The sequence below is a fragment of the Falco naumanni genome, chromosome Z, assembly GCF_017639655.2.
Source record: "Falco naumanni isolate bFalNau1 chromosome Z, bFalNau1.pat, whole genome shotgun sequence".
In the NCBI taxonomy this organism is placed as follows: domain Eukaryota; kingdom Metazoa; phylum Chordata; class Aves; order Falconiformes; family Falconidae; genus Falco; species Falco naumanni.
Genome location: NC_054080.1, coordinates 18,339,601 through 18,365,071, shown reverse-complemented (window position 1 = coordinate 18,365,071; position 25,471 = coordinate 18,339,601). Strand labels below are relative to the sequence as shown.

General features: G+C 39.4%; 1 protein-coding gene across 5 annotated transcripts in view; it reads left to right on the top strand.

Moving 5' to 3' along the window:
- The first annotated feature begins 269 nt into the window (after window positions 1–269).
- Window positions 270–25,471, top strand: part of BDP1 (B double prime 1, subunit of RNA polymerase III transcription initiation factor IIIB) — a 54,619-nt gene continuing 29,417 nt past the window's right edge. The window contains exons 1-21 of one of the 5 annotated variants that reach the window (XM_040579271.1): window positions 270–501; window positions 5,052–5,604; window positions 6,237–6,340; window positions 7,994–8,053; window positions 8,421–8,561; window positions 9,451–9,584; window positions 10,585–10,679; window positions 11,310–11,364; window positions 12,025–12,168; window positions 13,767–14,054; window positions 14,966–15,143; window positions 16,147–16,306; window positions 18,879–18,955; window positions 19,931–20,075; window positions 20,231–20,307; window positions 20,899–21,058; window positions 21,424–21,506; window positions 22,628–22,856; window positions 23,318–23,505; window positions 24,221–24,437; window positions 24,930–25,117. In XM_040579271.1, the coding sequence (XP_040435205.1) occupies window positions 329–501; window positions 5,052–5,604; window positions 6,237–6,340; window positions 7,994–8,053; window positions 8,421–8,561; window positions 9,451–9,584; window positions 10,585–10,679; window positions 11,310–11,364; window positions 12,025–12,168; window positions 13,767–14,054; window positions 14,966–15,143; window positions 16,147–16,306; window positions 18,879–18,955; window positions 19,931–20,075; window positions 20,231–20,307; window positions 20,899–21,058; window positions 21,424–21,506; window positions 22,628–22,856; window positions 23,318–23,505; window positions 24,221–24,437; window positions 24,930–25,117 (3,449 nt within the window). In that variant the 5' untranslated portion in view covers window positions 270–328. Of the gene's footprint in view, window positions 502–5,051; window positions 5,605–6,233; window positions 6,341–7,993; window positions 8,054–8,420; window positions 8,562–9,450; window positions 9,585–10,584; window positions 10,680–11,309; window positions 11,365–12,024; window positions 12,169–13,766; window positions 14,055–14,965; window positions 15,144–16,146; window positions 16,307–18,878; window positions 18,956–19,930; window positions 20,076–20,230; window positions 20,308–20,898; window positions 21,059–21,423; window positions 21,507–22,627; window positions 22,857–23,317; window positions 23,506–24,220; window positions 24,438–24,929; window positions 25,118–25,471 lie in introns of all 5 variants that reach the window. The other 4 variants (XM_040579273.1, XM_040579270.1, XM_040579272.1 and 1 more) reach the window with 4 other exon arrangements.

The following is a 25,471-nucleotide window of genomic DNA, read 5'->3' as shown; positions in this document are numbered from 1 at the left end:
TTTCAAATCGATCGTCGCGGGCAGAACCAGCGCCTGGGAAGCTGTCCTCGGGATGCCCGAGTTACGGGCCGCCCACGCCTTCGGAGCCGCGGAAGCACTACCGCGGCCGGCCCTGCCGCCCGACCGCGCCCCCCGCGGGCGGTCCCGCCGGCGCTCCCGTCACGCCGCCGCGCCGCACCCCCGCCGCGGGCGCTGCCCCCCTCCCGCCCCTCCCGCCCCTCCTGCCGCAGTCTGATGACGTTGCCGGCCGCGCCGGCCGCGCCGGCCAGTGACATGCCGTGAGGCGACCGCGATCGCGGCCTGCACCGGGCCGCGCGCCGCCGGCGCTATGTTCCGCCGAGCCCGCCTCCATGTGCGGCCCAACGTGCGACCCGCGGGCAGGGGCGCCGGCGGCGCGGCGGACCCGGAGCCTCAAAGCTCGAGCTCCCCGGCGGCTGCCGGAGCAGAGGCGGCGGCGGGAGCGGCGACCGAGCCCCCGCCGGCCTCGCGGCGGGCTGGGAGGTGAGTCCCCGCCAGGCCCCGCGGGAGCCCGGTGTGTGGGGAGCGGGGAGGGCCGTGCCGCGGGGCTCCCCCCGCGGGGTCCTGCCTGGGCCGCAGCCGCCGCGGATCCCCGGGAGTGGGACGGGTCTGGGGAGGTGGGGGGACCCGCTCGCGCTGCCCTTCGGAAGCCTCTTGGAAAGGCAGCAGTGACTAGCTGTCCAGTAACGCTTGTTGTCACGGTCTGTCACCTCCTGGTTGTCCGTGCTTTAGTCTGGAGTTGTCCTGAAGACCTCCTGAAGTAAGAGATGCTGCACTGCTCCGTGCCTGCTGAGAGTTGTGTATGCGGTACTCGGGCCGCGGCCTGTGGGTGCTTGACACAATTTCAGCCTGAACAAACCCTGCATTTCTTTGCTGCAGTTGCACTGCAGGTGTTTGAAGTAATATGTAAGTTAAGACTGCAAAGCAGGGGCCGGGTGTGACACTCGTTTTTTCTGGCACTGCAGCACCAGGAAGCTTCTCCACTTTGCTGTGTTCAGCAAAAATTCTTTGCACTATACATAACTGAATGACTTTAGTTTTGCATTTTTATAGAACTTCTTGTTTTGTATTCACTTCCTTACACATTAGCAAGAGAGAACTTTCTGGCTTTTTCCTTTTTGATTGTTGAACTGGTTTTTGCTGCAATGGAAATGTATTGTGAGGTTGGTTCTAGGACTAGTCCTTCAGGACCTCCCTATTGCAAGTTAGCCCCAGCTGGCCATTAAGCTCCACACAGCTGCTTGCTTGCTTGCTTCTTCCCCCCCCCCCCCCCCCCCGCCCCCCCCCCAGTCCCCAGGTCGGATGGGCAGAGAATCAAAGGGTAAAAGTGCGAAACACTCATGAGTTGAGATAAAGACAGTTTAATAGGTAAAGCAAAAGCCGCATCCACAAGCAAAGCAAAACTGGGAATTCATTCACTGCTTCCCATCAGCAGGCCAGTGTTCGTCCATCTCCAGGAAAGCAGGGCTTCCTGCATGTAGTGGTTACTTGGGAACAAACACTGTCGCTCCAGATGTCCTCCTTTTGTCCTTCTTCCTTCAGCTTTTATGGCTAAGCATGACACCAGCTAGTTTGCAGTATCCCTTTGGTCAGTTGGGGTTGGCTGCCCTGGCTATGTCCCCTCCCAACTCCTTGTGCACCTTCAGCCTCACTGATGGGGTGGGGTGAGAAAAGGCCTTGACACTGTGTAAACACTGCTTAGTGGTAGCTGAAATACAGGTGTGCTATCAGCACCGTTTTGGTTGGAAATCTGAAACATAGCAGTGTGTGACCCACTGTGAAGAAAATTAACTGTACCTGCCAAAAGCAGTACAGCCCAGTTCTTCAGGACACTTTCCCAGTCTGATAATTGCTCTTCAGAACAACCTGCTCACTTCTTAGAACTAGTTGGTTTTGCATCTAGCATGAGTACCTCTGTTGTTTCAGTTGAAATTTGTCCTTTATGGCATAATACAAAATCATCTTACAGTTTTATGTTTCCTGTGACTAGAAATTCAGCTATCAGACTAGTTGGCACAGATTGCTTTTAGTAAACCCATGCTGCCTTTTATTCAACTTGTAATATGCATCTTTTATACTTAAATTTGTTCCGTGTTATACTATTAGGAATTTTTCCTTTCAGATTTTATTTATAAAATTTATGTGTTACAGAGATCAGGTCACTGAATCTTTTGTTATTATAGAATCACTTAGGTTGGAAAAAAACTTTGGGTTCATCAAGTCCAACCATTAACCCAGGAGTGCTGAGTCCATCACTAAACCATGTCCCTAAGCACCGCATCTACATGTTTTTTTAAACACGTCCAGGGATGGTTATTGCACCACCTCCCTGGGCAGCCTGTTCCAGTGCTTCACCACACTTTCAGTGAAGAAAGTTTTCCTAATCTCCAGTCTAAACCTCCCCTGGCGCAACTTGAGGCTGTTTCCTCTGGTCCTATCGATTCTTACTTGGGAGAAGAGACCAACCCCCACCCGCCCACAGCCTCCTGTCAGGCAGCTGTAGAGAGCAGCAAGGTCCCCCCTGAGCCTCCAGACTGAACACCCCCAGCCCCCTCAGCGGCTCCCCACAAGACCTGTGCCCCAGCCCCTTCCCCAGCCCCGCTGCCCGTCTCTGGACACGCTGCAGCCCCTCTACGTCCCTCTTGCAGAGAGGGGCCCAGACCTGAACACAGGGTTCGAGGGGCGGCCTCAGCAGTGCCCAGTGCAGGGGGGCGGTCACTGCCCTGGTCCTGCTGGCCACACTGCTGGGGACACCGGCCAGGGTGCTGCTGGCCGCCTGGGCCCCCTGGGCACACTGCTGGCTCCTGCCCAGCCGGCCGTCACCCAGCACCCCCAGGCCCTTTCCCACCAGGCCCTTTCCAGCCGCTCTGCCCCAGCCTGTAGCGCTGCGTGGGGCTGGTGTGACCCAAGGGCAGGACACAGCACTCCAGTATTTTTTCTTAAATGAAGGTATTTTTTTTAATTATGTGGTACTGTTGCTGTTACAGCAGATTTATTAAAGGCTTTGTGTTTGTAATTTAATGGGTTCTTCAGTGTAATCTAACTGCACATTTCAAAACTAGACAACAATGCTGTTCTGAATGGGAGAGTATTCTAAGGGGTCTATTCATGTAGCTTGAGTAATAAACCTTTGCCATGGAAGTAACAGGCTCATAAAATATTTTCCTCAATAAATGTGGAAAATACCCAAGTATACAAATTCACATCCCAGTGTTTTAAAGAAAAAGTGGAGCATTTGTAGGAAGTTTAAGACTGTGGTGGAAGTTGTTCACATTGAATGTAGCGTACAACCTCTTCAGTTTTCCAATGCAGTGAAATGTATGGGATGTAGCTAGGAAAGAGCTTCTTTGAAGGAGTTTGGAAAATGATGCACTTTTAAGAGATTTATTGCAGAATAGGCAGTATTAGCTTCCTGGGGAGCTTTCTCTCTAGATAGTGCATTTTAAAGATTGGCTGTCTGGGTGTCTCGGAAGATTCAGGAAAAGTGAGTTTGAGGAATGACACTGTATTTGATTTTCTGAGTGCAGTAATTGGTGACATACAGCCCTTTGTGTTTGTTGTATGGTCTGCAAGAAAAGTAAAGGCAAATGTGAAAATATATTGCATATTTATACTTCCAACCTAAAGCATTCCTTCATAGCTGCTCAAACCTGTATCTGTAGTGTCAGTTAGTTTCCTTTGATTTGTTTTCTAAATGCTGAATGGATTTTGTTGGTTTGAGGGAAGTGAAAATTCTCTGAGCCTAAGATAATATTTTTTTACATACAGTTTCTGCTGAATTGTATTTAACTCTTCAGAAATCTGATGTAACACTGATTAAAATCTTGACAAAACACAGGTGGTATGGAGAAGATGAACAAAAAGTTACTTTCCACTGTCTCTTGCTGTATGGACTCCAGATATTGTTGAAAGGAACTTGGAAGGATCTAATTCAAAACACACAGACGGGCACCATGTAGTCAGGCTGCTGAACTCCTTACTGAGGGATGTTCTGTGTACTGAAAATGTATATGAACTCACAGTGTGGGGCAAATTGATTCAGCCGTTTAACAGAGGCTACTAAATAAAAAACCATCATATGTGGCATTTGCCTGAGTCACAGATAGTAGCTGAAGAGGATTTGCAAAAGTTTCACTGTATGTTAATGCTTTCCTTCCATTACTTTAAAGTAATTTGCTTCTGACTCTTTGAAGATGACAAAGTGAACTGTGGGTGTGGTTGTCCTTATGCGCAGAAACAAGGCAACGTTCCAATGTAAAATGAAAAAAACTCTTTATGACTCAGTTATAATTCTGCTGCAGTCTTACTGTGAGCCATAGCCAAAGAGCCAAACACTGGAGTCTGCAAATTTGGGAAGATTATAGAGGTTGGCAATTTTGCTTGCACTTTGAAAATTATTTCTGTGTAAGGGATGGAAAAAATACTTAGACAAGAAAGCTTTCCAGGGAAACTAAAAATTGTTGCCTTTAAGTGGCTCCTTTTGATGTGTTCAGTGTGAGCAGCAGAACAACAGCAGCCAGTTTGCTGAATTTTTTTGGAATTCACAGTTTATGTATCATCTACTTGCAAATGTGGAAGAGGAATGTTCAGATTTATTGGAATAAGAATCATCAGACAACTTGTGGCATATAGCTTTATGAAACTGCTTTTGCCGCCTATGTTGTATGGGCTATTTTTTTATTTACTGTATTGTATATTTGGGATTCTCAGCTGAAAGTAGAGAGCTTTGCAAAATAAGCTCGGAGGAGGGGAAGGAAAGGAAGATGTGGGTTTAGCACTCTTGGTCAACTAGTTTGTAACAGTAACCTTAATTAATAGTAATTAATATTAGAAATTAATATACCAGTTCTTGCAGGTGATTAGTTTATGAGGAAGTACCAACTACAGGTTGACTCTAGTGTGGCTTCTTGTATATACCTATCTTTTTCTGTAGCACTGCATTTATTCTGATTGGTGCATAAACTTGTCTTGAAAGTAAGAGTTACAAATATGTCACTGTAAAGTATTACAGGATATTCTTTTAAATTTTCCAGCGATGACAAGGGTGATAGTTCAATTGATGCTGGAGAGGCTAGTAAACCTGCAGAGATGCCTACACAGAGAAGAAAACGGATCTGCACCATGCCCAATCTTGTCAAACCCAGAGCTGGACCTTCGTCTGCTCAGCGTTCTACATCAAAACCACAAAGACGAGCATCACAGACTCCTGATGGCAGTGCTCCACTTCAGAAGGATTCCTCTCCATCAGAAAAGAGTAGTGTTGAAAGCTCTTCAAAGTCTCTCATGCTGCCTGAAAAGAAAACACCCGTGCCACAAGTGCCACAGTTTTCCCCACTAAAAAAAATGGTGAACAAAGAGCAAACTATAGGTGTAGCTGCTCAAAAAAATGATGATACCTTGCAGAAGAACATACCCTCCCCACTCAAGGAGAGACCAACACAGGAAAGGTCGAGAACACAGGAGGAAAAGCCACCTACAAAACCTGCTCCCGTAAAAGAGAAACAAATGTGTTCTGACCGTGAAAGGATCCTCAAAGCTCAGAAGTTAAGAGAAATGCTTAAAGAAGAGCTGAAGAAGGAGCGGATGGTAGGCCTCTGTGTTGAGCAGTGCTGATCTGTGAAGGGCAAAGACATGTGATTCACTTAACATACAGTATCTCTTTGCAGTAGTGTTTTCTGATGATCATAATTTGCTTACTGCTGATAGTCTGTGATATAACTCTGTTTACAAGCAGTAGTAGTGCAGTGTTCCTTTATAATACAGATTTCACAAGAAATTGTGTATCTTTTCATTTGTATAGACCTAGAAGCGTTTTTGACATGAGACTTGCTATTATATTATAGTCAACATTTCAATTAAAAAAAAATCACAGTTGGTAATGGGAAAGTGTGTAGAAAGAAGCCTGTGATTTGGGGTTTCTCATATCTTTTCAGCTTGGTTGTTGACAGAGTTCTGTAGTTTTGAATAACTTCTCACTTTTACTTGTGCCAAGTATTGAATTTCTCTGAGAGGGTAAGTCACTTCAGGGTCTGTGACATCCTTTCTAACAAAGGGACACTTTCAATATAAACTTATTTCAGTTGTTGGGGAAGGTAGATGGAAACAACAAAATTCCCCCAAGGGGGTACTATATAAACAAATAAAAATACTAATTTGTGAAATATAAAGTACTTTCAGGGTGAATTTATGGATATATTTTTCTTTTTATATGGAAGCAGTTGAAACACAGACCTCCGATATTTGAAGGACGTTCTCCACCAGATCGTTCTAAAATGACCATGAGAGACTTGATATACTATCTGCCAGAAAACAATCCTATGAAGTAAGTTTGTCTCTTTTTCTTTTTTCTTAGTTTAAATGATTTTTCTTTTTCTACCAATTTAATAATTGTGGGGGGGGGAAAAAGTGTTTTTAAATCTGGATTATTAGCACAGGTGCAGTATTGTTGCAATAGTAACAAAAGCTTCTAGACGTTTTCACATCTACTCAATCTTCACACAGGAACAAGAACGGAGATTAGTGTACTTGTTGAAACATAAAAATTTGAACCCATTCCCAGTGTTGATTTATATCTGTACAAATGCAGAATAATAGAAATTTTTTTCTTTTTTTACTAGCGGCTGTGAAATTTTTTGTTAGGGCTGCTGGGGATGTTTTGACTGCCTGCCAAATCTAGTGGACTACAGGAAGCTAAGCATTTCTCCTTCTGAGGTGCTGAAGGGCAAAATGCACTGCAAGACCCATGAGGTCTCTGCCCTCCAGCTGGATGGATGTAGCTGCTACCTTTGCCTTTACAGGTTTCACCAGTAGGGAGGCCGAGTGAGCATCCCAGAGGTGCACATACACAGGGAGCACTAAGGTAACTGGCTGCACAGACTACCACAGACAGAGCAGGGCCTTTTTCCTGCAATTACCAAAACCAATCTGCTCTGGTTTCAGCTGAGATGGACTTGATTTTCTTCTTAGTAGCTGGTGCAGTGCTGTGTTTTGGATTTGGTGTGAAAACAATGTTGATGGCACACCGATGTTTTTAGTTATTGCTGGGAGATGTTTGTACTAGGTCAAGGACTCTATAGTTCCTCAGGCTTCGCTGGTGAGAGGGCTAGAGGGGCACAAGAAATTGGGAGAAAATACAGCTGGGTCAGCTGACCTAAAGTAGCGAAAGCGGTATTCCATACCGTGGGTTGTCATGCCTGGTATATAAACTGGGGGCACTTGGCTGGGGTGGGTGGATCGTTGCTTGGGGAGTGGTAGGGCATCAGCCAGCAGGTGGTGAGAAGTTTTATTGTGTGTCACTAGTTGTCTTTTCTCTCTTCTTTGAAATCTTTGGATTTCATTCCTCTCCCTTCCCCCTCCTTTGGATTATAACCATTGTTATTATAAATATTGTTATTGTTTTTATTTTATTTCAATTATTAAACTGTTCTTATGTTTTACATTCCTTTCTGATTCTCCTCCCCACTCCTCTGGGTGAGGGGGGAGTGAGCGAGTGGCTGCATGGTGCTTAATTGCCAGCTGGGGTTAAACCATGACACAATCACATAAACATAAGTACAGCTATCCAAGTCTAAGATTCTTCCTCTCAGCAGTGGATGAGTTTTCTGTTACTGTCTGTTACTGCCTGGTTGTTAATGTTTGTGTGCTTGCATGTTTTATTTATCCTTTTCCTTGTTATTTTTTCTTTTACAAAAAATAGCCCTTAAGCAGGTAATGAACAGATACTCTCACGTTCCCTGTACCCTCACACTGGATTGCTGCTTGAAATATTCTTTTTGTCCTTGCTTATACAACAAGAAAAGCAAAACTCATTAAGCAGTGATGTTTGTTCAGGTAGACTCAAGTCTAGGTGTGGTACAGAAAATTGAAAGCCAGCTCTGTGTTTCTTTGTCCATTATCCACTAAAAGCAGGTTTTGTGGAATGAAGCAGAAATGTATCTGTACAAGGATTCATCTCTAGCTTTTTATAAAATTTTAGGTCTTCACTGGCAGAAGAAAAGAGAACAGAAAAAAATTCTGCACTGGGTCAAATGAAAGAGTAAGTCCTGGTTGATGGAAGTACTTCTAGTTAAAAAGTTTTCTAATGTTAAAAACCCGTGTTTCTGTGGTAATGCTAACAGTGTAGGTGTATTTCTTTTTAGATACTTAGTTTCAATATCAGAGCCCTTATTTATAACGAAGTGTAGTCTGGGATGGGAGGGTGGTTAAAGGACGTTTTGCTTTCAGTATTATGTTTTTTGATTTGTCAGTTTAGAATGCAAAGCAGATTCCAGAGTTTATGTGCTGACTAACTTGTTGGAGGGTTGCAGTGCTGGTTCATTAAATTGTTGAAAGTCTGGCATACAGAACAGCAACCCAAAACACTAACAAAAGTAGTATTTTTGCTTGGTCTCTTAACATTGTAGACAGGAAGAGAAAAGTAGTCCTGATCATGAAGATGAGGAGGAGGAAGAAGCAGAGAATGGGGAGGACAGTCAGGATGGTCCACTTCTAGTTCCTCGTGTAAAAGTAGCAGAAGATGGCTCCATTATTCTGGATGAAGAAAGGTAACAAATTCCATGCCTGACTCATGGACAATATATACTACATTGTTGCTTAGTTTGTGAATAGAGAACAGGTACTTTGGGCGGGGACAAATGTGAGTGTATTTGTATTAAAGAGTTTAGCTATCCTAACTTGGGAAACAGTGCAGATATGTGACAAAATATATGCAGCATTTATCTGCATCTCGGTAGTGGTAAACTTTATGAGAAATGTTTTTGGAGAAGAAGATAAAGTGTCATCTTTGGTTAGAGTGAATGTGTGCTGAATATCTGTCAAACTTCAAAATGTCTTCTGTTTAATTAACTACTTTGTTTCTCACAGTTATATGTGTCTACTTATTGTAACTCAGTTGTTAATATGATTTGCTCCAGCTTTGGATCTTGCATGTTGCTGATTTTTCAGCTGTCACTCTTTTCAGTAACTTTGCTTAGAATGTGTGTTTGTAAAGGAATTAGATTATCAAATTACTGAGTTCCCTAAGTGTGTTATTAACATGAGATTTAGGCCAAGGTGTAAGGATAGAGCAGTCCTGGTAAAACAATTTGGAAGTATCCTAAAAGGATACAGAGAGGCTCTTGTGGTTTTGCAAAGTAATTTTCTTGAATGTTAAAAAGACAATCTTATCTTTTTAAAGATATTTAATTATGTCTATCTGTACTATATCTTATAAAAAGCAAAAAGCAAATTTATTTGCACAGGCAGAGTAGCATAATGATTTCTTTCTGCATTCTCCCAATAAAATACATGTTAATGTAATTATTAAACCTGATTACACAGTACAAACTCTTGGCTTTTGGGAGGGAGGAAAAATCTGAATAGCTGGCTTATAAACACTACTATGTGTCTTAGCAATATTTTCAGGTAAGTCTCTTTGTGTGTTTGCTTTTCCAGTTTAACTGTAGAAGTTCTAAGAACAAAAGGTCCATGTGTTGTAGAAGAAAATGATCCCATCTTTGAGCGTGGCTCTACAACTACGTATTCTAGCTTCAGGAAAAGTTTTTACTCCAAACCATGGTCAAATAAAGGTGAGTATACTATGAGTTTCAAGTTTTGAGCCAACAGAAAAATCCTAATTTTCCATCTGTACTTTGTAGTCAACAATTTTTATTTCCAGTGGTGTAGATGGATCTAGTTACATGTGATGTAGTCTCAAACCTCCAAATGCTTTAAAACAAGCTGAGCTCTGGTTTACTGTGAAAATTGGCATGTTTAAACAATCCAGTGCCTTATGATATGCAGGCTGCCTGGAAATTTTTTCTGTCATGGATGTTTAGATGCTGTGTGAATGCTAGTCTGCCTTATCAAAAGCGTAATTTTGGATTCTGGTGCCCATATATTTGAGCTCTATATTGAACAGTTAGCACTTCTTAAGAGCTTCTTTACTCGATTCTTCCATCATGGACAGGAATAAGTTATATTAGCCATCTCTATGTGGGCTAATTTCAGTGTACATGGACAGCTGTGTTTTTGTGAGTGGGTGGGTTATTTTTGTACTACGTCTGTGAACTGATTATTGTCTCTAGGCTGACAATACTGTACAAGACTTCTTACAATTGGAAGTGGGTTTTTTTACAACTGTAGATGGAAAGATTAGCTTCAGAATTCACTGTGCTGCTTTCGGAATGCACCTGTTTCCTGTTAACAAATAATAATGGAGATGCTATTTTTACACATGCTTTTTTTCTGACTTCTATTTGTGGTTGTGTTCACAATAAAAATAAACATTGACAATTTGGAGTTGGTTAGCTTTGATTTACTAGCTTTACATAACATATTTCACATTCTGCAGTTTTATCATAGATTAGACAGTTTTTTTCTGTTAATACTTCATTCAGGAAATGTTATTAGAGGTATGCAGGTAAAATAACACACATAGTCCAGCTCAGCTGAACTTGTGACCACAGTAGATAACCTTAAAATTACTGGTCTGGTTGCATTAAGTTTGAAAGGTATGTTTATTTTAGACAGCAAGAAGGATGGTTAACTAAATATTTTTGTGTTATCTTTTTTCCCACCCCACTCTAGAAACAGACATGTTTTTTTTAGCTATCAGTATGGTAGGAACAGACTTCTCCTTGATTGGACGGCTGTTTCCTCATAGAGCCAGAGCAGAAATTAAGGTAAAAATTAAAGCACTCAATAAAGCAATTAAATGTCTGTTTTGACTTTTCTGTTTCTCATGTGCTATTCCTATGCTTCCTCTATTAATATTGGTAATTCTGATGGTAATTGGCTCTGTAGCACTGTTTTTTTTAATACTTACTACCTCTTGGAGAAAAGTATCTGAAACATCAATATGCTGTGTTGAATTCTGATCAACATAACTAGTAAATCTAGTGTACCTAGACACAGTTTGTCTTGATTTTATTTTAACTGAAGAATGTGATAAGTGTAAGTGGATGTTTGGTGATGGTCTTCTGTGTTGCCTCTTCTGTGTTGCGCAGTTCTGAAAATCTTTGATATTTCAAACCCTGCTTAGATTGGAAGGATAAAGATGTTGAAAATAAATAATTATGACTGGTGATGTCTATTGGTGACCCATTTTATATTTGAAAATTAATTACAAACTTTGTGTCCTTTGAGTGTTCTTTTACAGTTTCTAAAATTGTAATTGTTAAAAATTACAGTTTTAACAACTATAATTGGTAGGAAATTTTGTTGGATTGAAGGCTTATCTTGATCTGCCATTTTTCTACAACGTATTGTTGCATTCTTGCTTACTGAAAAGACAAATACACCTTTGCTTTTAGAACAAGTTCAAACGTGAGGAAAAAACTAATGGATGGAGGATAGACAAAGCTTTCAGTAAGTAAATATACCACACTATGCTACAATGAAGTCACGTGGTAGTCATCTTTTTTTCATGGTAATTTTTTGTGCTTTGCCTTGCTTGAATTAATTGTAAGAAAAGGTTTTTGCTTATAGGTGAGTTCAAAAGCTGGGGGAGCTTGGGCTTTTATAACAATCGTGGTTCACAGTAAAGACCTTTAGGTTTAATTTCTGGCTTTTCTATATATCTAATAAATGAGATAATATACATATGAAAGTTTATATTTTAGTTGAAGATTATTCTGATTCATGTGAATTTCTAGCACAGTTACTTCTGTAAACTGCTCTGAGAATCTGTAGCAGCTTTGTGTGTTATTTGGATGAGCTACCTAAGTCCTAGAGCAGCTTGTTAGTATATTATTTGATACTGTGGTACAATTTGTGGTTTTTTCACTCCTTGAATTTTCTAAACTATTAAACACTGTAACCTTTTTACTATTTTTTTTAAAAACCAAACCACCATAACCCATATACATATATATGATACAGAAAATATTTTAAAAAATAATTTTCTATTTGAATTAATATAACCATTGGTTTTGAACATCATAACATGTACCTCTGATTATTTTACAAAGCAGAAACTTGGAAAAATTATCAACTTTGAAATCTATTCTCTTTGCTTTATTCTCATAGAAGAAAGGCGGCCCTTTGATTTTGAGTTCTTTGCCCAGTTGCTTGAGAAGGTCTTAGCAGATGAGGAAAAGAGAAAGCAAAAGACTGTTAAAAGCCAGAAGCCAAAGGAAAAGAAGCCATCAAGGCCTCGGAAGAAGCCAAAAGGTACTTCAAAGACTGAGATAGCATTACAGAGCAGTGGTCAATAATATGTTGCTAGCAGAAGAAAAATAACACAGGGAATCTTATCCTTCCCTGTTCCAGAGAGGGCAAGAAGAGCTTGTCTTCATGGCATAACTTTTTCAGATGTGGTTTACTGATGGGTGGCATGGGAATAATTAGTTGCAGCCAGTTTCCTGAGGTGCATTTTCTCTGGGCAGAGTATGAGATCACATTGAGATTAGTGCTGTTTCACAGTCTGAAGCACTGATGTTTTTAACAGGATATTCTAATTTAATAGTTGATAAGTATCTTCATGAGTTGCTAATGAATTTGCTTTTAAAATCCCTGGGCCAAACCTGTATTTTTGGCAAGCTCTTTAAATTTTTCTTACATTTAAAACCCTCTTCTTTTAATGGTGCTGTTTCTCCTCTAATTATAGTTTGACTTCCTCAGTCTGAAAGGTATGATTCTTTTCAGGGAGTCTTTTAAAAGTTGCTTTAGTTTTTTGGTCTGTTCAAAATAAAGATTATGTTTACTTACTATTGATCACCATATAGTGTATTACTTCGGTACCTGTGAGAGGACCTTTCAGAGATGTGCTTAAATTAAACAGTTATATGAGACCATTTCATAAATTCCCTGCTAATTCTGTGGGGTCGTTCACTTGTATGTTCCACAAGGACCCATTTTCTTGTAAGTGGTATTGTGGATCAAACAAGTGAACAATCTTTTTAAAGCAATGCTATCTAGGAAGCAGCATCATTGGTTTAATTCTTAAAATCGCCATAGTTGCTGCTTTTCTAGAGCCTTGATTTTGGATTTAAGTAAAATGTCCCACTTATTAGGACTTAACCACATACAGAAATTCTGTTCATAGGCTTTAATAGTAGATTAAAGGTACTTTATATGTAAAGCTATGTGAGTATGCTTTTCTACTTCTCTTGCATTTGGATTTCTTAATTACAGGGGAACAAGTTCATGTAAGAGTAATAGAAAGGACAGGGAAAGGTTCTTGGTGGTTGATGCTCTGCATAAATATAAGATGAAGACAAAATGCCCTGAAAAAGGGAGAGGGGATAATTTTAGAAACTTGTTAAACCAAGAAGAGAACTTGTGAATTATTAGCTAAATAATAATTCAGCTTTCTTATGTAAATAAGAATGGTTAACTACAATTTATTTATTGATCAAAATTACTTTTTCATGGCATACTTTCTGCAACCATCATCACCTCTTTCCACAGAGAAACGGGAATTCTTTTCAGGAATAGCAATGCCTATTTTTTCTGGATCCAAAAGGTATAGGAACTGTAAAAAAGTATAGGAACAAGAACATTTACTAAATTAGCTTTACATCCTATGTTGACTTTATGCTGGTGAAGTGTTGTACCATGTGCAGAATGTATTTTGTGTTTAGTGTTGAAGTTAGTCTATGCTGAAGCTTTTCTGTTGTCAGTGACTGACTTCTCATGGTTGCTCATATGTCTGGCAGTATATTGACAGAGATGTACGAATTCACAGGATGTTGCTAGTGGAAATACCTTTGCAATTTATGGCTCCTAATACTTCACCAGTCTATTAACCAGGAACCGTATTTTCTCAGCAGCAAAAGCTGCCAGCACAGAAGCTGCTAATGATCAAGATGATCTTCAGGAAGCCAGAATTTCTGATGCAGAAACAGAAGGAGATGCTGTGATGGCTGAGAAGGAAAATGAGGAATCTTTGAGCCTCTCTAAACAGGCAGAAGAACAGGTTTCATTAGAGCCAGCACTGGCAAAAGAGAAAAGGAAGAAAAAGAGAAAAGATGATCTTGAACAGGAAGTGGAGAATCTTCCAGAAGAAATGTCTGTCCCTGCAAAAATTGCCAAGGAAGGGAAGTCTTCTGAGAGAAGTAAGATGCAAAAATGCTCACTTTCGAATGTTCAAATATAGTTTTTTTATATAAAGACATTGTCTCCTGGTTTTGACTGGAATTAAATTAATTTTCCTCTCAGTAGCTGCTACAGTGCTGTGTTTTGGCTTTAGTATGAGAATAATGTTGACGGCACACTGGTGTTTTTGGCTGTTGCTGGGTGATGTTTATACTCAGTCAAGGGCTTTTCAGTTCCTTGGGCCCTGCCAGCGAGAGGGCTGGAGGGGGGCACGGGAAATGGGGAGGGGACACGGCCAGGGCAGGTGACATGAACCAGCCAGAGGGATATTCCATACCATATGACGTCATGCTGAGTATATAAATTAAGGGGGGGGGGGGTTGGTTGGGGCTGGCCAGCCAGTCGCTGCTGGGGGACTGATGGGGCATAAGTCAGCAGGTGGTGAGCAATTGTATTGAGCATCACTTTTTTTTTTTTTTTCTTCTTTCTTTTTTTCATTTGGATTTATTCCTCGCTCTCTCCTTCTCATTACAGTTGTTGTTATTGTTGTTATTATTATAATGTTGTGTTTTAATTATTAAATTGCTCTTATCTCAACCCACAAGTTTTACCTTTTTCCCTGAATCTCCTCCCCATCCCTGTGCAGGTGGGGAGTGAGCAAGTGGCTGCATGGTACTTAGTTGCCAGCTGGGGTTAAACCACAACACATTGCAAACTTAAAAATGAGAACTTGGGTTTTGATTTCTGCTTTCATACTAGATCTAAGCATATATTATTTTAGCTAAGAACAGTTCTCTTAAATCTTAATAGGCATTTCTACTGTGTTTTTTTGTCTTAAGTTAACTCTTGCTTCACTGTGGCTAGGATTTGAGAATTGTAATTCTAGGAAATTGCCCAAAATGTCCAAATTGATTTAATTCTTATTCGTTAGCAGAAAAAAATGTAGTATGTGATGTAAACGGTGATGGTCATACTACCTGTGGAGAAGAACTGGGTGGTGTTATTGAAGGAAAACAAGGTGAGACTGCTGCTCCAGAGGAAGAGAGATCAGACTCCTGTTTACTAGTGGATGACATAATGGAGAGAGAAAGTGATGTCAATTTATGCAGGTAATGTTTACAATGGAAAGCTTAGGCAAAATAAAAAATAATTTAGAGTTTTAATGTTGGTTTTGTTTATTCGTGCTTCTCATCATGTTAACTGGCACAGTATAGGCAGGTTTTTGGTTTCTGAGGACTGTCCTTGGTTTTAGTAAGCTGTTTTTAATTTATATTCCAAATATATTCACTGCCCTGATGGGCTGCTTTTGCAAAATGAATTTACATTAATATTAAAACCCCATCCAAAACTGCTTTCACTTTTCTTAGCGTTCATGAAGACTATCGGCTTATCCTAACTCCTAATATTTCTCTTAAAACACTCCTTAGTAATGTTGCTAATTAGGGTTGCTATACATTTGGAATTTATATCTGTTCCTAATAAGATGGCCCTTGTGGGAAGGGAATATTGCTTGGACTTCATTTGTGCAGAACCAGGGTCGGAGGCAAGCTTTTGGTTTCAATTTGGACATTCTTATACTGGAAAGAAGGTGGATGTTGATTAAACTTGTTATGTAAGAATGTGGTAAAACTAAAAAGTCATTATGAAGCTGTTAGTGCTACTTCAGAATTTTGCATGTTAGTTGTTGTATTGAGCTGTATTGTAATTGTTTGTTGTTTCATACAGATTGTATGCCTTTAATAACTCAGTTGGAAGCATACGAAGGAACAGTATTTGTCTTTGAACTCAACATAGATTGTTAAAGAAGATCGGGGGGGAAAGCTCTGCATGCAGTGTTTATATTAGTAAAGTCTGTTTTAATAAACAATGTCTAGAATAATCAGGTGGGATTTTAGCATCTTATCCTTGCATCTAGCATTGCAAAAGTACAACAATTGTTCTAAAGCTCATATCCTGCAAATATCACTAAAACTTGTCAGATTCTTTGAAACACATGTGTTTAACATCAAAATCACATAATTTTTTGTGCAACTTGATCTATTTGTAAACAATAATAGCTTTTTTATTAGAATACACTAATAAAATGTTTTTGTGTGCTTTTATTGATTTCAGCTTTGAAGATAGCAGTGATGTTATATTAGAAACAGGATCTGCTGAACTAAGAACTCTAGGTACTAGGGATGATACATCACAGGAAAGCCAGATTTCAGAGTTACCAGTTTCAAAGATCAGAAGCAAAGAAAGACAATCTGAAGAGACTAGAGAAACAAAGGTATTTTTATTTTTTTATGTAGGTCTTACTTCTTAAGATCTTCCTCTTTACCATTAAAATTGTTTTTGTAAGTCAAAGCCATTTTTTGGTTGGTTTTGTGATGTTTTTACCACTAGGTGGAAAAAAGGCAATTATACTACATTTATTCAGAGAGTATACTGCTCATGCCTGGGTATTCTCATAGACAATTTAAATGGCTGAACAGTTTTATTATTCACAAGTGAACCAGTGAAATATCAACACTGAAACCCTGGAGCAAGATTTTGCTGGCACCATATTGGAAACTGGTTTGAGCAGGATGAGCATTGAGTTGTTTGTGCTTGCTCAGCACAATGAATGGAAACCTGTGTAAACTCTTGTCCACTATTACTGGCTGCCGTGAGGTGTTTCAGGAAAGATACAAGCTACTGAACCACGATTGAATGATCTTTTGGGTATGTTGTAATTGGGTCCATCAGTTTAAAACTTCCTTAGATGGTGCCTGGCTTCTTTTGAAGCCCATGATACACCTCTTGCTCGTGAGTTTGTCTAGCTGCTTTTTTGCATCTCTGTACCTCTGAGATGAATTGCATACTGCAGCTGAGAGTTCATTCCTTTAATTATTTACTTAATAAAAGAAGTGGGGTTTTGGGATTGTTTTAAGCCTGATGCCTAGTAGTTTAATGTGCACTGCACTCCCATTGTTACATTCCTGTTCATCTTCTCCAAGCTATTCGTGTTTATAATGCCATTTTTTCCTCTTTCCAGCAACATTGTTTTCAAGCTGAAGAGTCCTAATCTTACATTTCTCATTGTATAGAGAAAGTTCCATTCCTCTGACCATCCTTCTATCACTGCATCACTGTCATTTTCAGAACTTATTATCATACTGTTTAAGGATTTGTGCTGAGGGGGTATGAAGTACTTTCTCTCATGCTTTCTAAGATGAAGAATGATCTTATGACTAAAGTCTGTGGTGAGACATCAGAAAAATGGAAGTGTTAGTTTTTCCCCAATGTAGCGTGCAAGTTCTTTGTCCTTTGTCCTTTACCTAAAATAATGTCTTCATCTTAACAGAAAATCAGCTACTTAGGATCTTTGCAAATACTAAATGCCTGTAGTTGGAAATGTTGTAACAATACAATCTCCTGATATTAGTTGGAATAATATTTATAAAACCAATTAACTGAACAGGGCAATATGCTATAGAGACCAGCCTATTACAGTGATATCAGTAGCGGGAGTAGCTAAGCTTTCTGTCTCATTAGTTATGGCTGTTTGACATGAGAAAAAGTCATAATAATTTCTAAACCTGATAATTTTAAAGGACCTTTTATGTGAGTTCTAATTCTCTTGCCCTGCTGTGGTTAATTTACTTTAACTGTATATGAACATTATCACTGACATGAAACTAAAAAACCCGAGCCAACCAGTGATGTGAAACATAATTCCATTAATAATACTGAAGAGGTAAATGGACAAATGCTGGTTTTATGCAGTAGCCTTTTACCTTAATTACCTAAATAGATTCCATAAAATCTTTGCTGTAATTGTAATTAGTTTTCTATGTTGTCAATTTTTATTTTTTGTTTTGTTCTTCATTTTCAGAGTGGTAGTCAGTGCTCTTTAGGAAAATGATTTAAATACTGGACCTGGAAAGTAATGATAGCTGATACTGCCTAAGGGAGCCTGTTATCAGCTTCACCCAGTTAAAAGACAAAGCAATAGGCTGACAGGAACCTCATGGAGTTTAACAAGAGGAAGTGCAAAGTCCTGTGCCTGGGGAGTAACAGCCTCAGGCACCAGTGTTTGCTGGGGGCCACCCAGGTGAAAGCAGCTTTGCAGAAGAGAACCTGGGGGTCCTGGTGGATGACAAGATGAACATAAGCCAGCAATATGTCCTGGCTGCAAGAAAAGGCTAACAGTATCCTAGGCTGCATTAGAAGTGTTGCCAGCAGGTTGACGGAGGTGATACTTCCACCCTGTTCAGCACTGGTGAGGCCACACCTGGAGTACTGTGACCAGTTCTGGGCTCCCTGGTATAAGAGAGATAGACATACTAGAGATGGCCTCTGAAAGGGCCACAAAGACACTGAAGTGTCTCTGCTATGATGAAAGGCTGAAAGAGTTGGGACAGTTCAGCATGGAGAACTAGGAGTCTTAGGGCGATTTCTTCAATATCTATATATAAAACTAAAGGGAGATTCCAAAGAGGGCAGCGCCAGGCTCTTTCCAGTGGTGCCCAGTGACACAGCAAGAGGCAACAGACATAGATGAAACAGAGGAGATTGCTTCTGAACATCAGGGAATACTATTTCACTGTGAGGGTGAGCAAACACTGGGACAGGTTGCCCAGAGAGACTGTGGAGTCTCTGTCCTTGGCAATATTCAGAAGCTGCCTGGACATGGTATTGGGCAACCAGCTGTAGATGGCCCTGCTTGAGCTGGGGGGATGGACCGGATGACCTCCACAGGGGCCTTCCAACACTCAGCCATTCTGTGAATCTTGTTTCTGCTTTCATTTACATTACAGCAAAGAACTCTTCTATATTTATTGTTTCTTTTCTACAACATTTTTTTTTTCCTTACTCAGAACAAAGGTATATGTGACTTACACAGACCAGATAAAAAACGGAGTGTATCAGAAAGTGATTCTCAGTTGGAAGTCACGTAAGTAGAATTATTTTACCTTGCAGTGATACTTGAGCTAATTCTACATTTACTTAATTTGGATATAATTTTGATTGACTATAGTAGGTTGAACTAGACAGTAGATCATGATAACTTTTTTCCGTATTCAGTGAATTTTTTGGATAGAATTTTGATCAATGAGGAGCAATGCTTTGACTAAGATTTAAAATGTTACATGGAAATGAGGAGGAAGACTTAAGTAAGCTTGGAGAAATCTAGCCCCTCTACAGTCAGCAAGAATGAGAGATAGAGGAAGTTTTAGCATATTGTGGGTGAACCTTGGTTGTAAAAGTTGGTTGGCTTTTTTGTTGTGGTTATTTTTAAGGGCTTCACAGTATCCTTTTAAATTCCCGGTTGTCTGTCAGAGCTTATGAGCTTACACACTGTGTATATGGTGTATTCACACCTTCCTAATTGGAAACTGTTGCTCTTCGGAACTCAGTACAAGAGTCTTAAGTTGTGGCGCACATCTCTAGAAGATAGTCCAAGCTGTGTCTGTCTTACTTGTGCTCCATTGTGAAGTTAATCTTCGTGACTATTTTTTATACTTGCTGCTGTAACTGAGCAGTGGTATTTAAACAGATCTGCCTAAAGTTTCCGTTTCTGTGTGATAAGTGACTTCCTAATCTGTGATACAATTTTTTAAAGGTGATTTAGGGATGGACTGCTAGTTAATGCTAAATTGTTTTTCATGCTTCTGTCTTTCCTTTATTGAAGGGCAGCTTGCTTTTATGGTAAAGGCTGTCAAAGCTTTTATTTGTCCTGTCCTAGGAAGAATATAAGGTAGTAGTTCCTAATCTCAGGATTGATTGTATATATATAATTTTTTTCACTTTATTGTCTTGCTGCATTACCCATGCACCCATGTGGTGCTCTTGAAGTGCATCTTGGACCATATAAGAATTTAAGTTTCTCTTTGGTAATAATATATACCACCTCTTTTTACATCTGAAGGAAAACTGAAAAGCCAGCAGACAGAGGGCACTTGCAAAGACCTAAACCTACTTTTAGGAGATCATCTGGAAGGAGTGAAGCAGCAATCCAAAAGAAAATGGAGGCTGAAACTTCCACTCCAAACCTTGTGAATACAGATGAAAAGGTCAGAAGGGGGAATATTGCTTAACATGATATGCTCTTAACGTATCTGTTTTGGTCAGTGCTGGTACTGTGGGCTAGCTACAGTCCAATATTCTGAGAACTGTTTCTGAGGTATCCACACTTGTCCAAGACAAATATGCCTTGCCTTAATTCCAGTACTCTGAGGAGGACAGTAGAAGAAACAGAAATGAAGCCACAGAAGCAGAGAACATGGATTTGGATACTAAATCTGAGTAAGCATTGAGATCGCTTTTCCAGTCTCCTAGAGTTAAATGACTATAATTGTTACTTTATTTTATGTAGTGCTCTTATAAAAAGACCACAATAATTGTGAAGTCTTAATATAAATCTTGAATTTTACTGTAGTATTTTCTTGGATGATATCAAGTGGTACTATGGTGTAAGGTATGTGCTTCTTTTCTGGGAGGCTGGCAAAAGCATTACTTCATGGTACAGTACCAGCTATGCTTGGAATTCGGGAGGGGGAAGAGGATGAAGTGCTGACTGTGGCTTTGCCTTCCTCAAGGTCTCAGTTGCCAGCTAATGGGTCTGCTTCTGACACTTGCAGAAACAGCTATGATATGCAGTCTAGTTAGGTTCCTCCCCTGTGTGATAAGTTAATATATTTTTAATAGGTAGATAAATTGAGTTTCCACACTGTAAGACTAAACAGTTTGGTTCTTGTGTGAAGAAACTTACATAAGTTTGTGCAAATCCTTTTGAAGCCAATCCATTTCCAGTAAAGAAAGCTGTGTAAGTCATTAACTATTACATAGGCCTGGGTATTATGGAGTAAATGTCACTGTTGTGGATCCTTTGTGCAGAGAACCTGAGAAAACTGTAACTGCAAAGGCAATAGTTAGAGGATGTCGACAGAGATTTAAGCCTAATGTTACAAGAGCATCTGGACGGAAAGAAGAGCCTCAAAAAGCTGCAGGAAATGATAAAATGTCCCATCCACAGCCTAAGGGGGAGACTGAAAAGGTATTTAATAAAGTAACTGGAGATGATCTGTTAGCTAAACAGCTGCTGATGCCACAGCAATGTTACCTTTTTCTGCTTTTTCTTTTCCCCTAAGTATGACCAGGAATCAGGTACTTAACCTGCAGTGACAGTGTGATATTGCTTGGAGGCCACAGCTAAGCTGGGAGCTTGTCACACAAACAGTAGATGCCAGTAGTCTTTCCTGTCCTGCAATTAATACAGCTTTAGTTGTTTGATCTAGATTTTACTGCACCTTTTTAGCTACGTGAAATGTACAATGTATAGACAATTGCCTGTTCTGTTAGGTAATGCTGTACTTCATATATCTAAGAGAGTTAATGTCTTCATGTTTTACTTCTATTCAGAATACTGACCAAAATAATAGTTCTGATGCTACCAGTGAAGAAGCTGCAGGAAAAGATGATAAAGTCCTGGAGACAGTGTCTCAGTAAGTATGTGAAAATTGAGAAGACGTGCTGCATTCCAGCCATTTGCCATCCCTCTTGCTTCTGGTACTATTACGTAGTGTGGCAACTATAGAAGTTTCTGAAGGAACAATTGCAATGAGACAGAAATTGAGGGGAGAATAGAATTTTATTTTTTTAATGCATGAAACAAATAGATGAAACATTTTTATTTTTAAAGCAGTGCTTTTAAATGATATTTCAGTCATGATAAATGCAAAAAACCCTGAAAGTTAATCCTTTGAAAACTAAAACAAGCTTTCTCTGCTAGCTTTGATACTGAAATGTATCAGTTTCAGTGGTTAAAGTGTAATTAAGTGTTAGGTGTCTGGTATTAGGAGAAAAAATTCCAATGTGTGGAAAATTTGATGCACATGTTAATCAAGAACTGTTTCTTTTTCTCTTCAATGGAGAAATGGCAGCTGTAGTGTAAAAGGAGGAATATATTTTACAGGAGATACTGTAAAAACAAACAAGTGAACAAAACTAAAAAAACACCCACAAAACAAAAAAAAGCACAACAGCAGCAACAAAAAATCCCACAAACTTCTGTTCTTAGAGGGGGATAGTTGAAGAGGATGGAGGAGAGTAAACTGGGTTTCATTACCTGCTAGGAAAATACTTCAGCAGTTGTTAAACAGCATGTTAATGAAAGAAACTTGGTGCTCAGGGAAAAAGGTGTAGAAGCATCTGACAGTTTTAATAATGTGCATCTGATACTTTTACGTGAGTAAGATTATGAAGTTATTTATGTGTTTTCTGAATGTTGGTGATTTTTAACCCTTCATTAAATGAGGTCCATCTGCCTGTAGACCAGATAGGAATATAAGAAAAGCCATTATGGGTCAGAAAAAGGCCTTTCTAGTGCAGTATCCTGTCTCCAGTGGGAAAAGATAAAGAACAGGGCAAACAGAAGTTTAAACTTGTCAGGTACTTTTTCAGTCTCTAGCAGATACACTTCTGACTTTGTTGTTCCATGAAGTTAGTAATGCATAGCTCCATTTTAGATAAGTATATGTTAAAAAAAAGAAAAATCACCACTTCTCCCAGACTCCTCCAACTTCCACATGTGCTATGTACTTAAGCATCTTGTGTATTTTTCTAGGTCTAATGAAACAGCTGTTTTACAAGAAGACAGCAAACAGAGTGTGCTGAAACCAACACCTCTAGAGAGAGGCAGAGTGCAGAGACCAAAACCAAATCTAGGAAGAACTGCAAGGCAAAAAGATGTGACAGATGAAAAAGATCCTGAAAAGCAGAAAACTGAAGGTGGAGAAGTAGAAGAACGTGCAATACACCATAGGGATGAAAACAACGATCCAGACCTCAAGAATGTAAGTTTCTTGAGCAGTTTTGTAGGCTCACTGTCTTGCTGGCTTCTAAGTAGAAACCTTAAGTAACAAAGATCTAGGTACATACCACATAATTTCTAAGCGTAGCCTTTGCATGCTTTGTTTATTCTTTCAGAACAAACTGAATTGTCATAAAATTTCCTCATGCTTGGGTTCTGGTTTCCATGTTGTGGTATTTGTGATACCAGATCTGAAAAGAGAAGCGTAGAAAAAATGGTCTCTTGGAAGAAGACCACTTCAGGGAGAAAGTATACATAAAAATGGCGAATTTTTACTTTTTAGTGTCTACTGGTATTAGTTGGATACACAGGAAGCAAGAGAGATCTTTTTGAGTGTTTTTGTAAGAGATGCTAGAATAAACTTTTTGTTTTCCTCCTGCTCTTCTAAAAGAGAGGTCAGGCAAATCTTTCATCTTAATAGAGTGAAATTTTTATTCCTCTTAGGATGTGACGATTCATGAAGACATTCAGCTGTGCAATGTCATGTTAGAAGGGGATGTTTCTACAGATTCTGAGATGAACTCAACACCTACAAGGCAGTGTTCCGAAGAAAAGTCCTCAGAAGCAGAAAGTTATGAAAGTGAAAAGGAATTGTCAGATGTCTTGAAACAGATATCAGATTTCAGCACAGGGTATGGTTATTTTTTAAATAGAGAGACGGGAGGGTTCAAAATCATCAATATCTCGATATTCTACACTTCTGCATTCAAATAAACATTAAAATCTGTAATGAGATGTTTATTCAAGACAATACTATACTTAAACAGACAAAACCCAAAGAGTTTGAAAGCACTAAATTAATATGCTGTTGGATGTTAATTTTAATTTTTAGACTGTGAACCCAGTTTTCAAATAAATACATTTTTCTGATGCTCACTTCCTGTGATTATCTTCTCCATGTTGGTCCTAACAGTGCATCCCTGTGTGCTTATGTAAATCCTTGATTGTAGGGTTTGGTTTCCTCTTAAAAGTGTCCTTTAAAAAAAAAACAGAAAACTGCTGTAAATCTACAGGGTAGTTTTAAAAATTACTAGACAAAGGCGTTTGTAAAATGTTTATGTGCCTCTCAAAGTGTAACTGGCAGTTGCAGTTGCTCAGAAATGGCATCTTTTTTTAATTTATCTGTTTTTCACCTGTTTATAAGATACACAGGTTTTTGGTGATGTTGGATGTGGATCTTTACTGTGTCTTTTTTCACACTGTCAGTAACTTTGTTAGTGTTCTAAGAAAGCTAAGGATTTATACTTGGCTGCTGTATTGAAGAGAGCTACATACAATTATGTCATGCACGACTTGGAGAACCACTGTTGTCCCGTGCCTTTGATTGTTCTTTGTTTTGTTTTTTAGGGAGTCTGGTCCTCGGAAGGAAGAGGAGAAAACCGTTGCATCATCAGCTCCGCTGCTGAGGAGTCGAGTCCACAGACCAAAGCCAAATTTAAGAATGACAACTACTAGAAAGGAAGTGCTGGATGTAAATAATAAGAGTGTATCACAGAAAGATACCAACAAAGAAGACAGTTTGACACAGTGTGACAGTGAATGTAGCATCCTTCCTGATACAGATGTAAGGCTTTTTTTTTTTTTCCTTTAGTTATATTTGAGCTTTTAGATTTGTAAAATGAAATACTGATGATTTAGAAAAATACAAAGTTAATCTTTTTTCAAACAGTTTTTTCCAAAGCTAAAATCTTCTACATGAAAACTCCTTTCTGCTTGGTTGTGTGTGAGGAGAAAAACATCACATCCATTCTGTATCTCTTGTTTTGTGTCCAGATGTCTTTCTGACCTGAAGCGGCGTTGTAGAGTTGACAGTGAAGAAAGCAAAGTATTAATAGAAGATGTCAAAGAAGAAATATAGTTGTAAAGTTACTTTGTTTAAAAGATACAACTGTGAGCTTTCCTGAAAATACTAGTAGATTATTAGTGAGCAGTTACAGAGGAGTTTTTGCAGGAAGCATTTCACAGAGTGAATAGTACTGAACTTCACAGACATCATAATGTCTCCATTTGGTTTAGTATCATGACTTTTGCTGGTTCTTGCGTTTATATTTTTCAGAAAGCAGGAAAATATGAAGTAATGCAACCATTGGAATCCTTAGGAAAGGAGAAGTCACTTGGCACTCAGGAAGTTTCTGAGAGGCCAAGCTGTAAGTCACCAAAGACATTTTCAAGATCAGAGGATGGTGAACTCAAGTTTTGTCTCCCTGAAATTGTCCAAGATGACACTTCAACTACTAATGCAGAGTAAGAGCTTAGCTACTTTGTTTTCTTGACTGCAACAGTGAAAGTATTTTAAAAACAAATTATTGTGCTCATGGATTGCTAACTGGCAAAGAAAATCTGATAAAAATACTGAATGAAATCTCAGTTCTTATAGTTTGATACTAGTGATACTAAAATTCCAGTTACTTCTATCCTAAGCGCTAGATTAATGAGCCTTCATTTTACAACTGTTTTGTCATCTGAAACACTAGATTAATTTAATGTAAGCAGAGGAATACTAGTTTGCCTATCGGAGAAACCATGTGAAAATTGATTTGGCATTATACTAATAAGCAGGACAGTAAGTTAATGCTTCCAGCAAGTTAGTTAATTGTG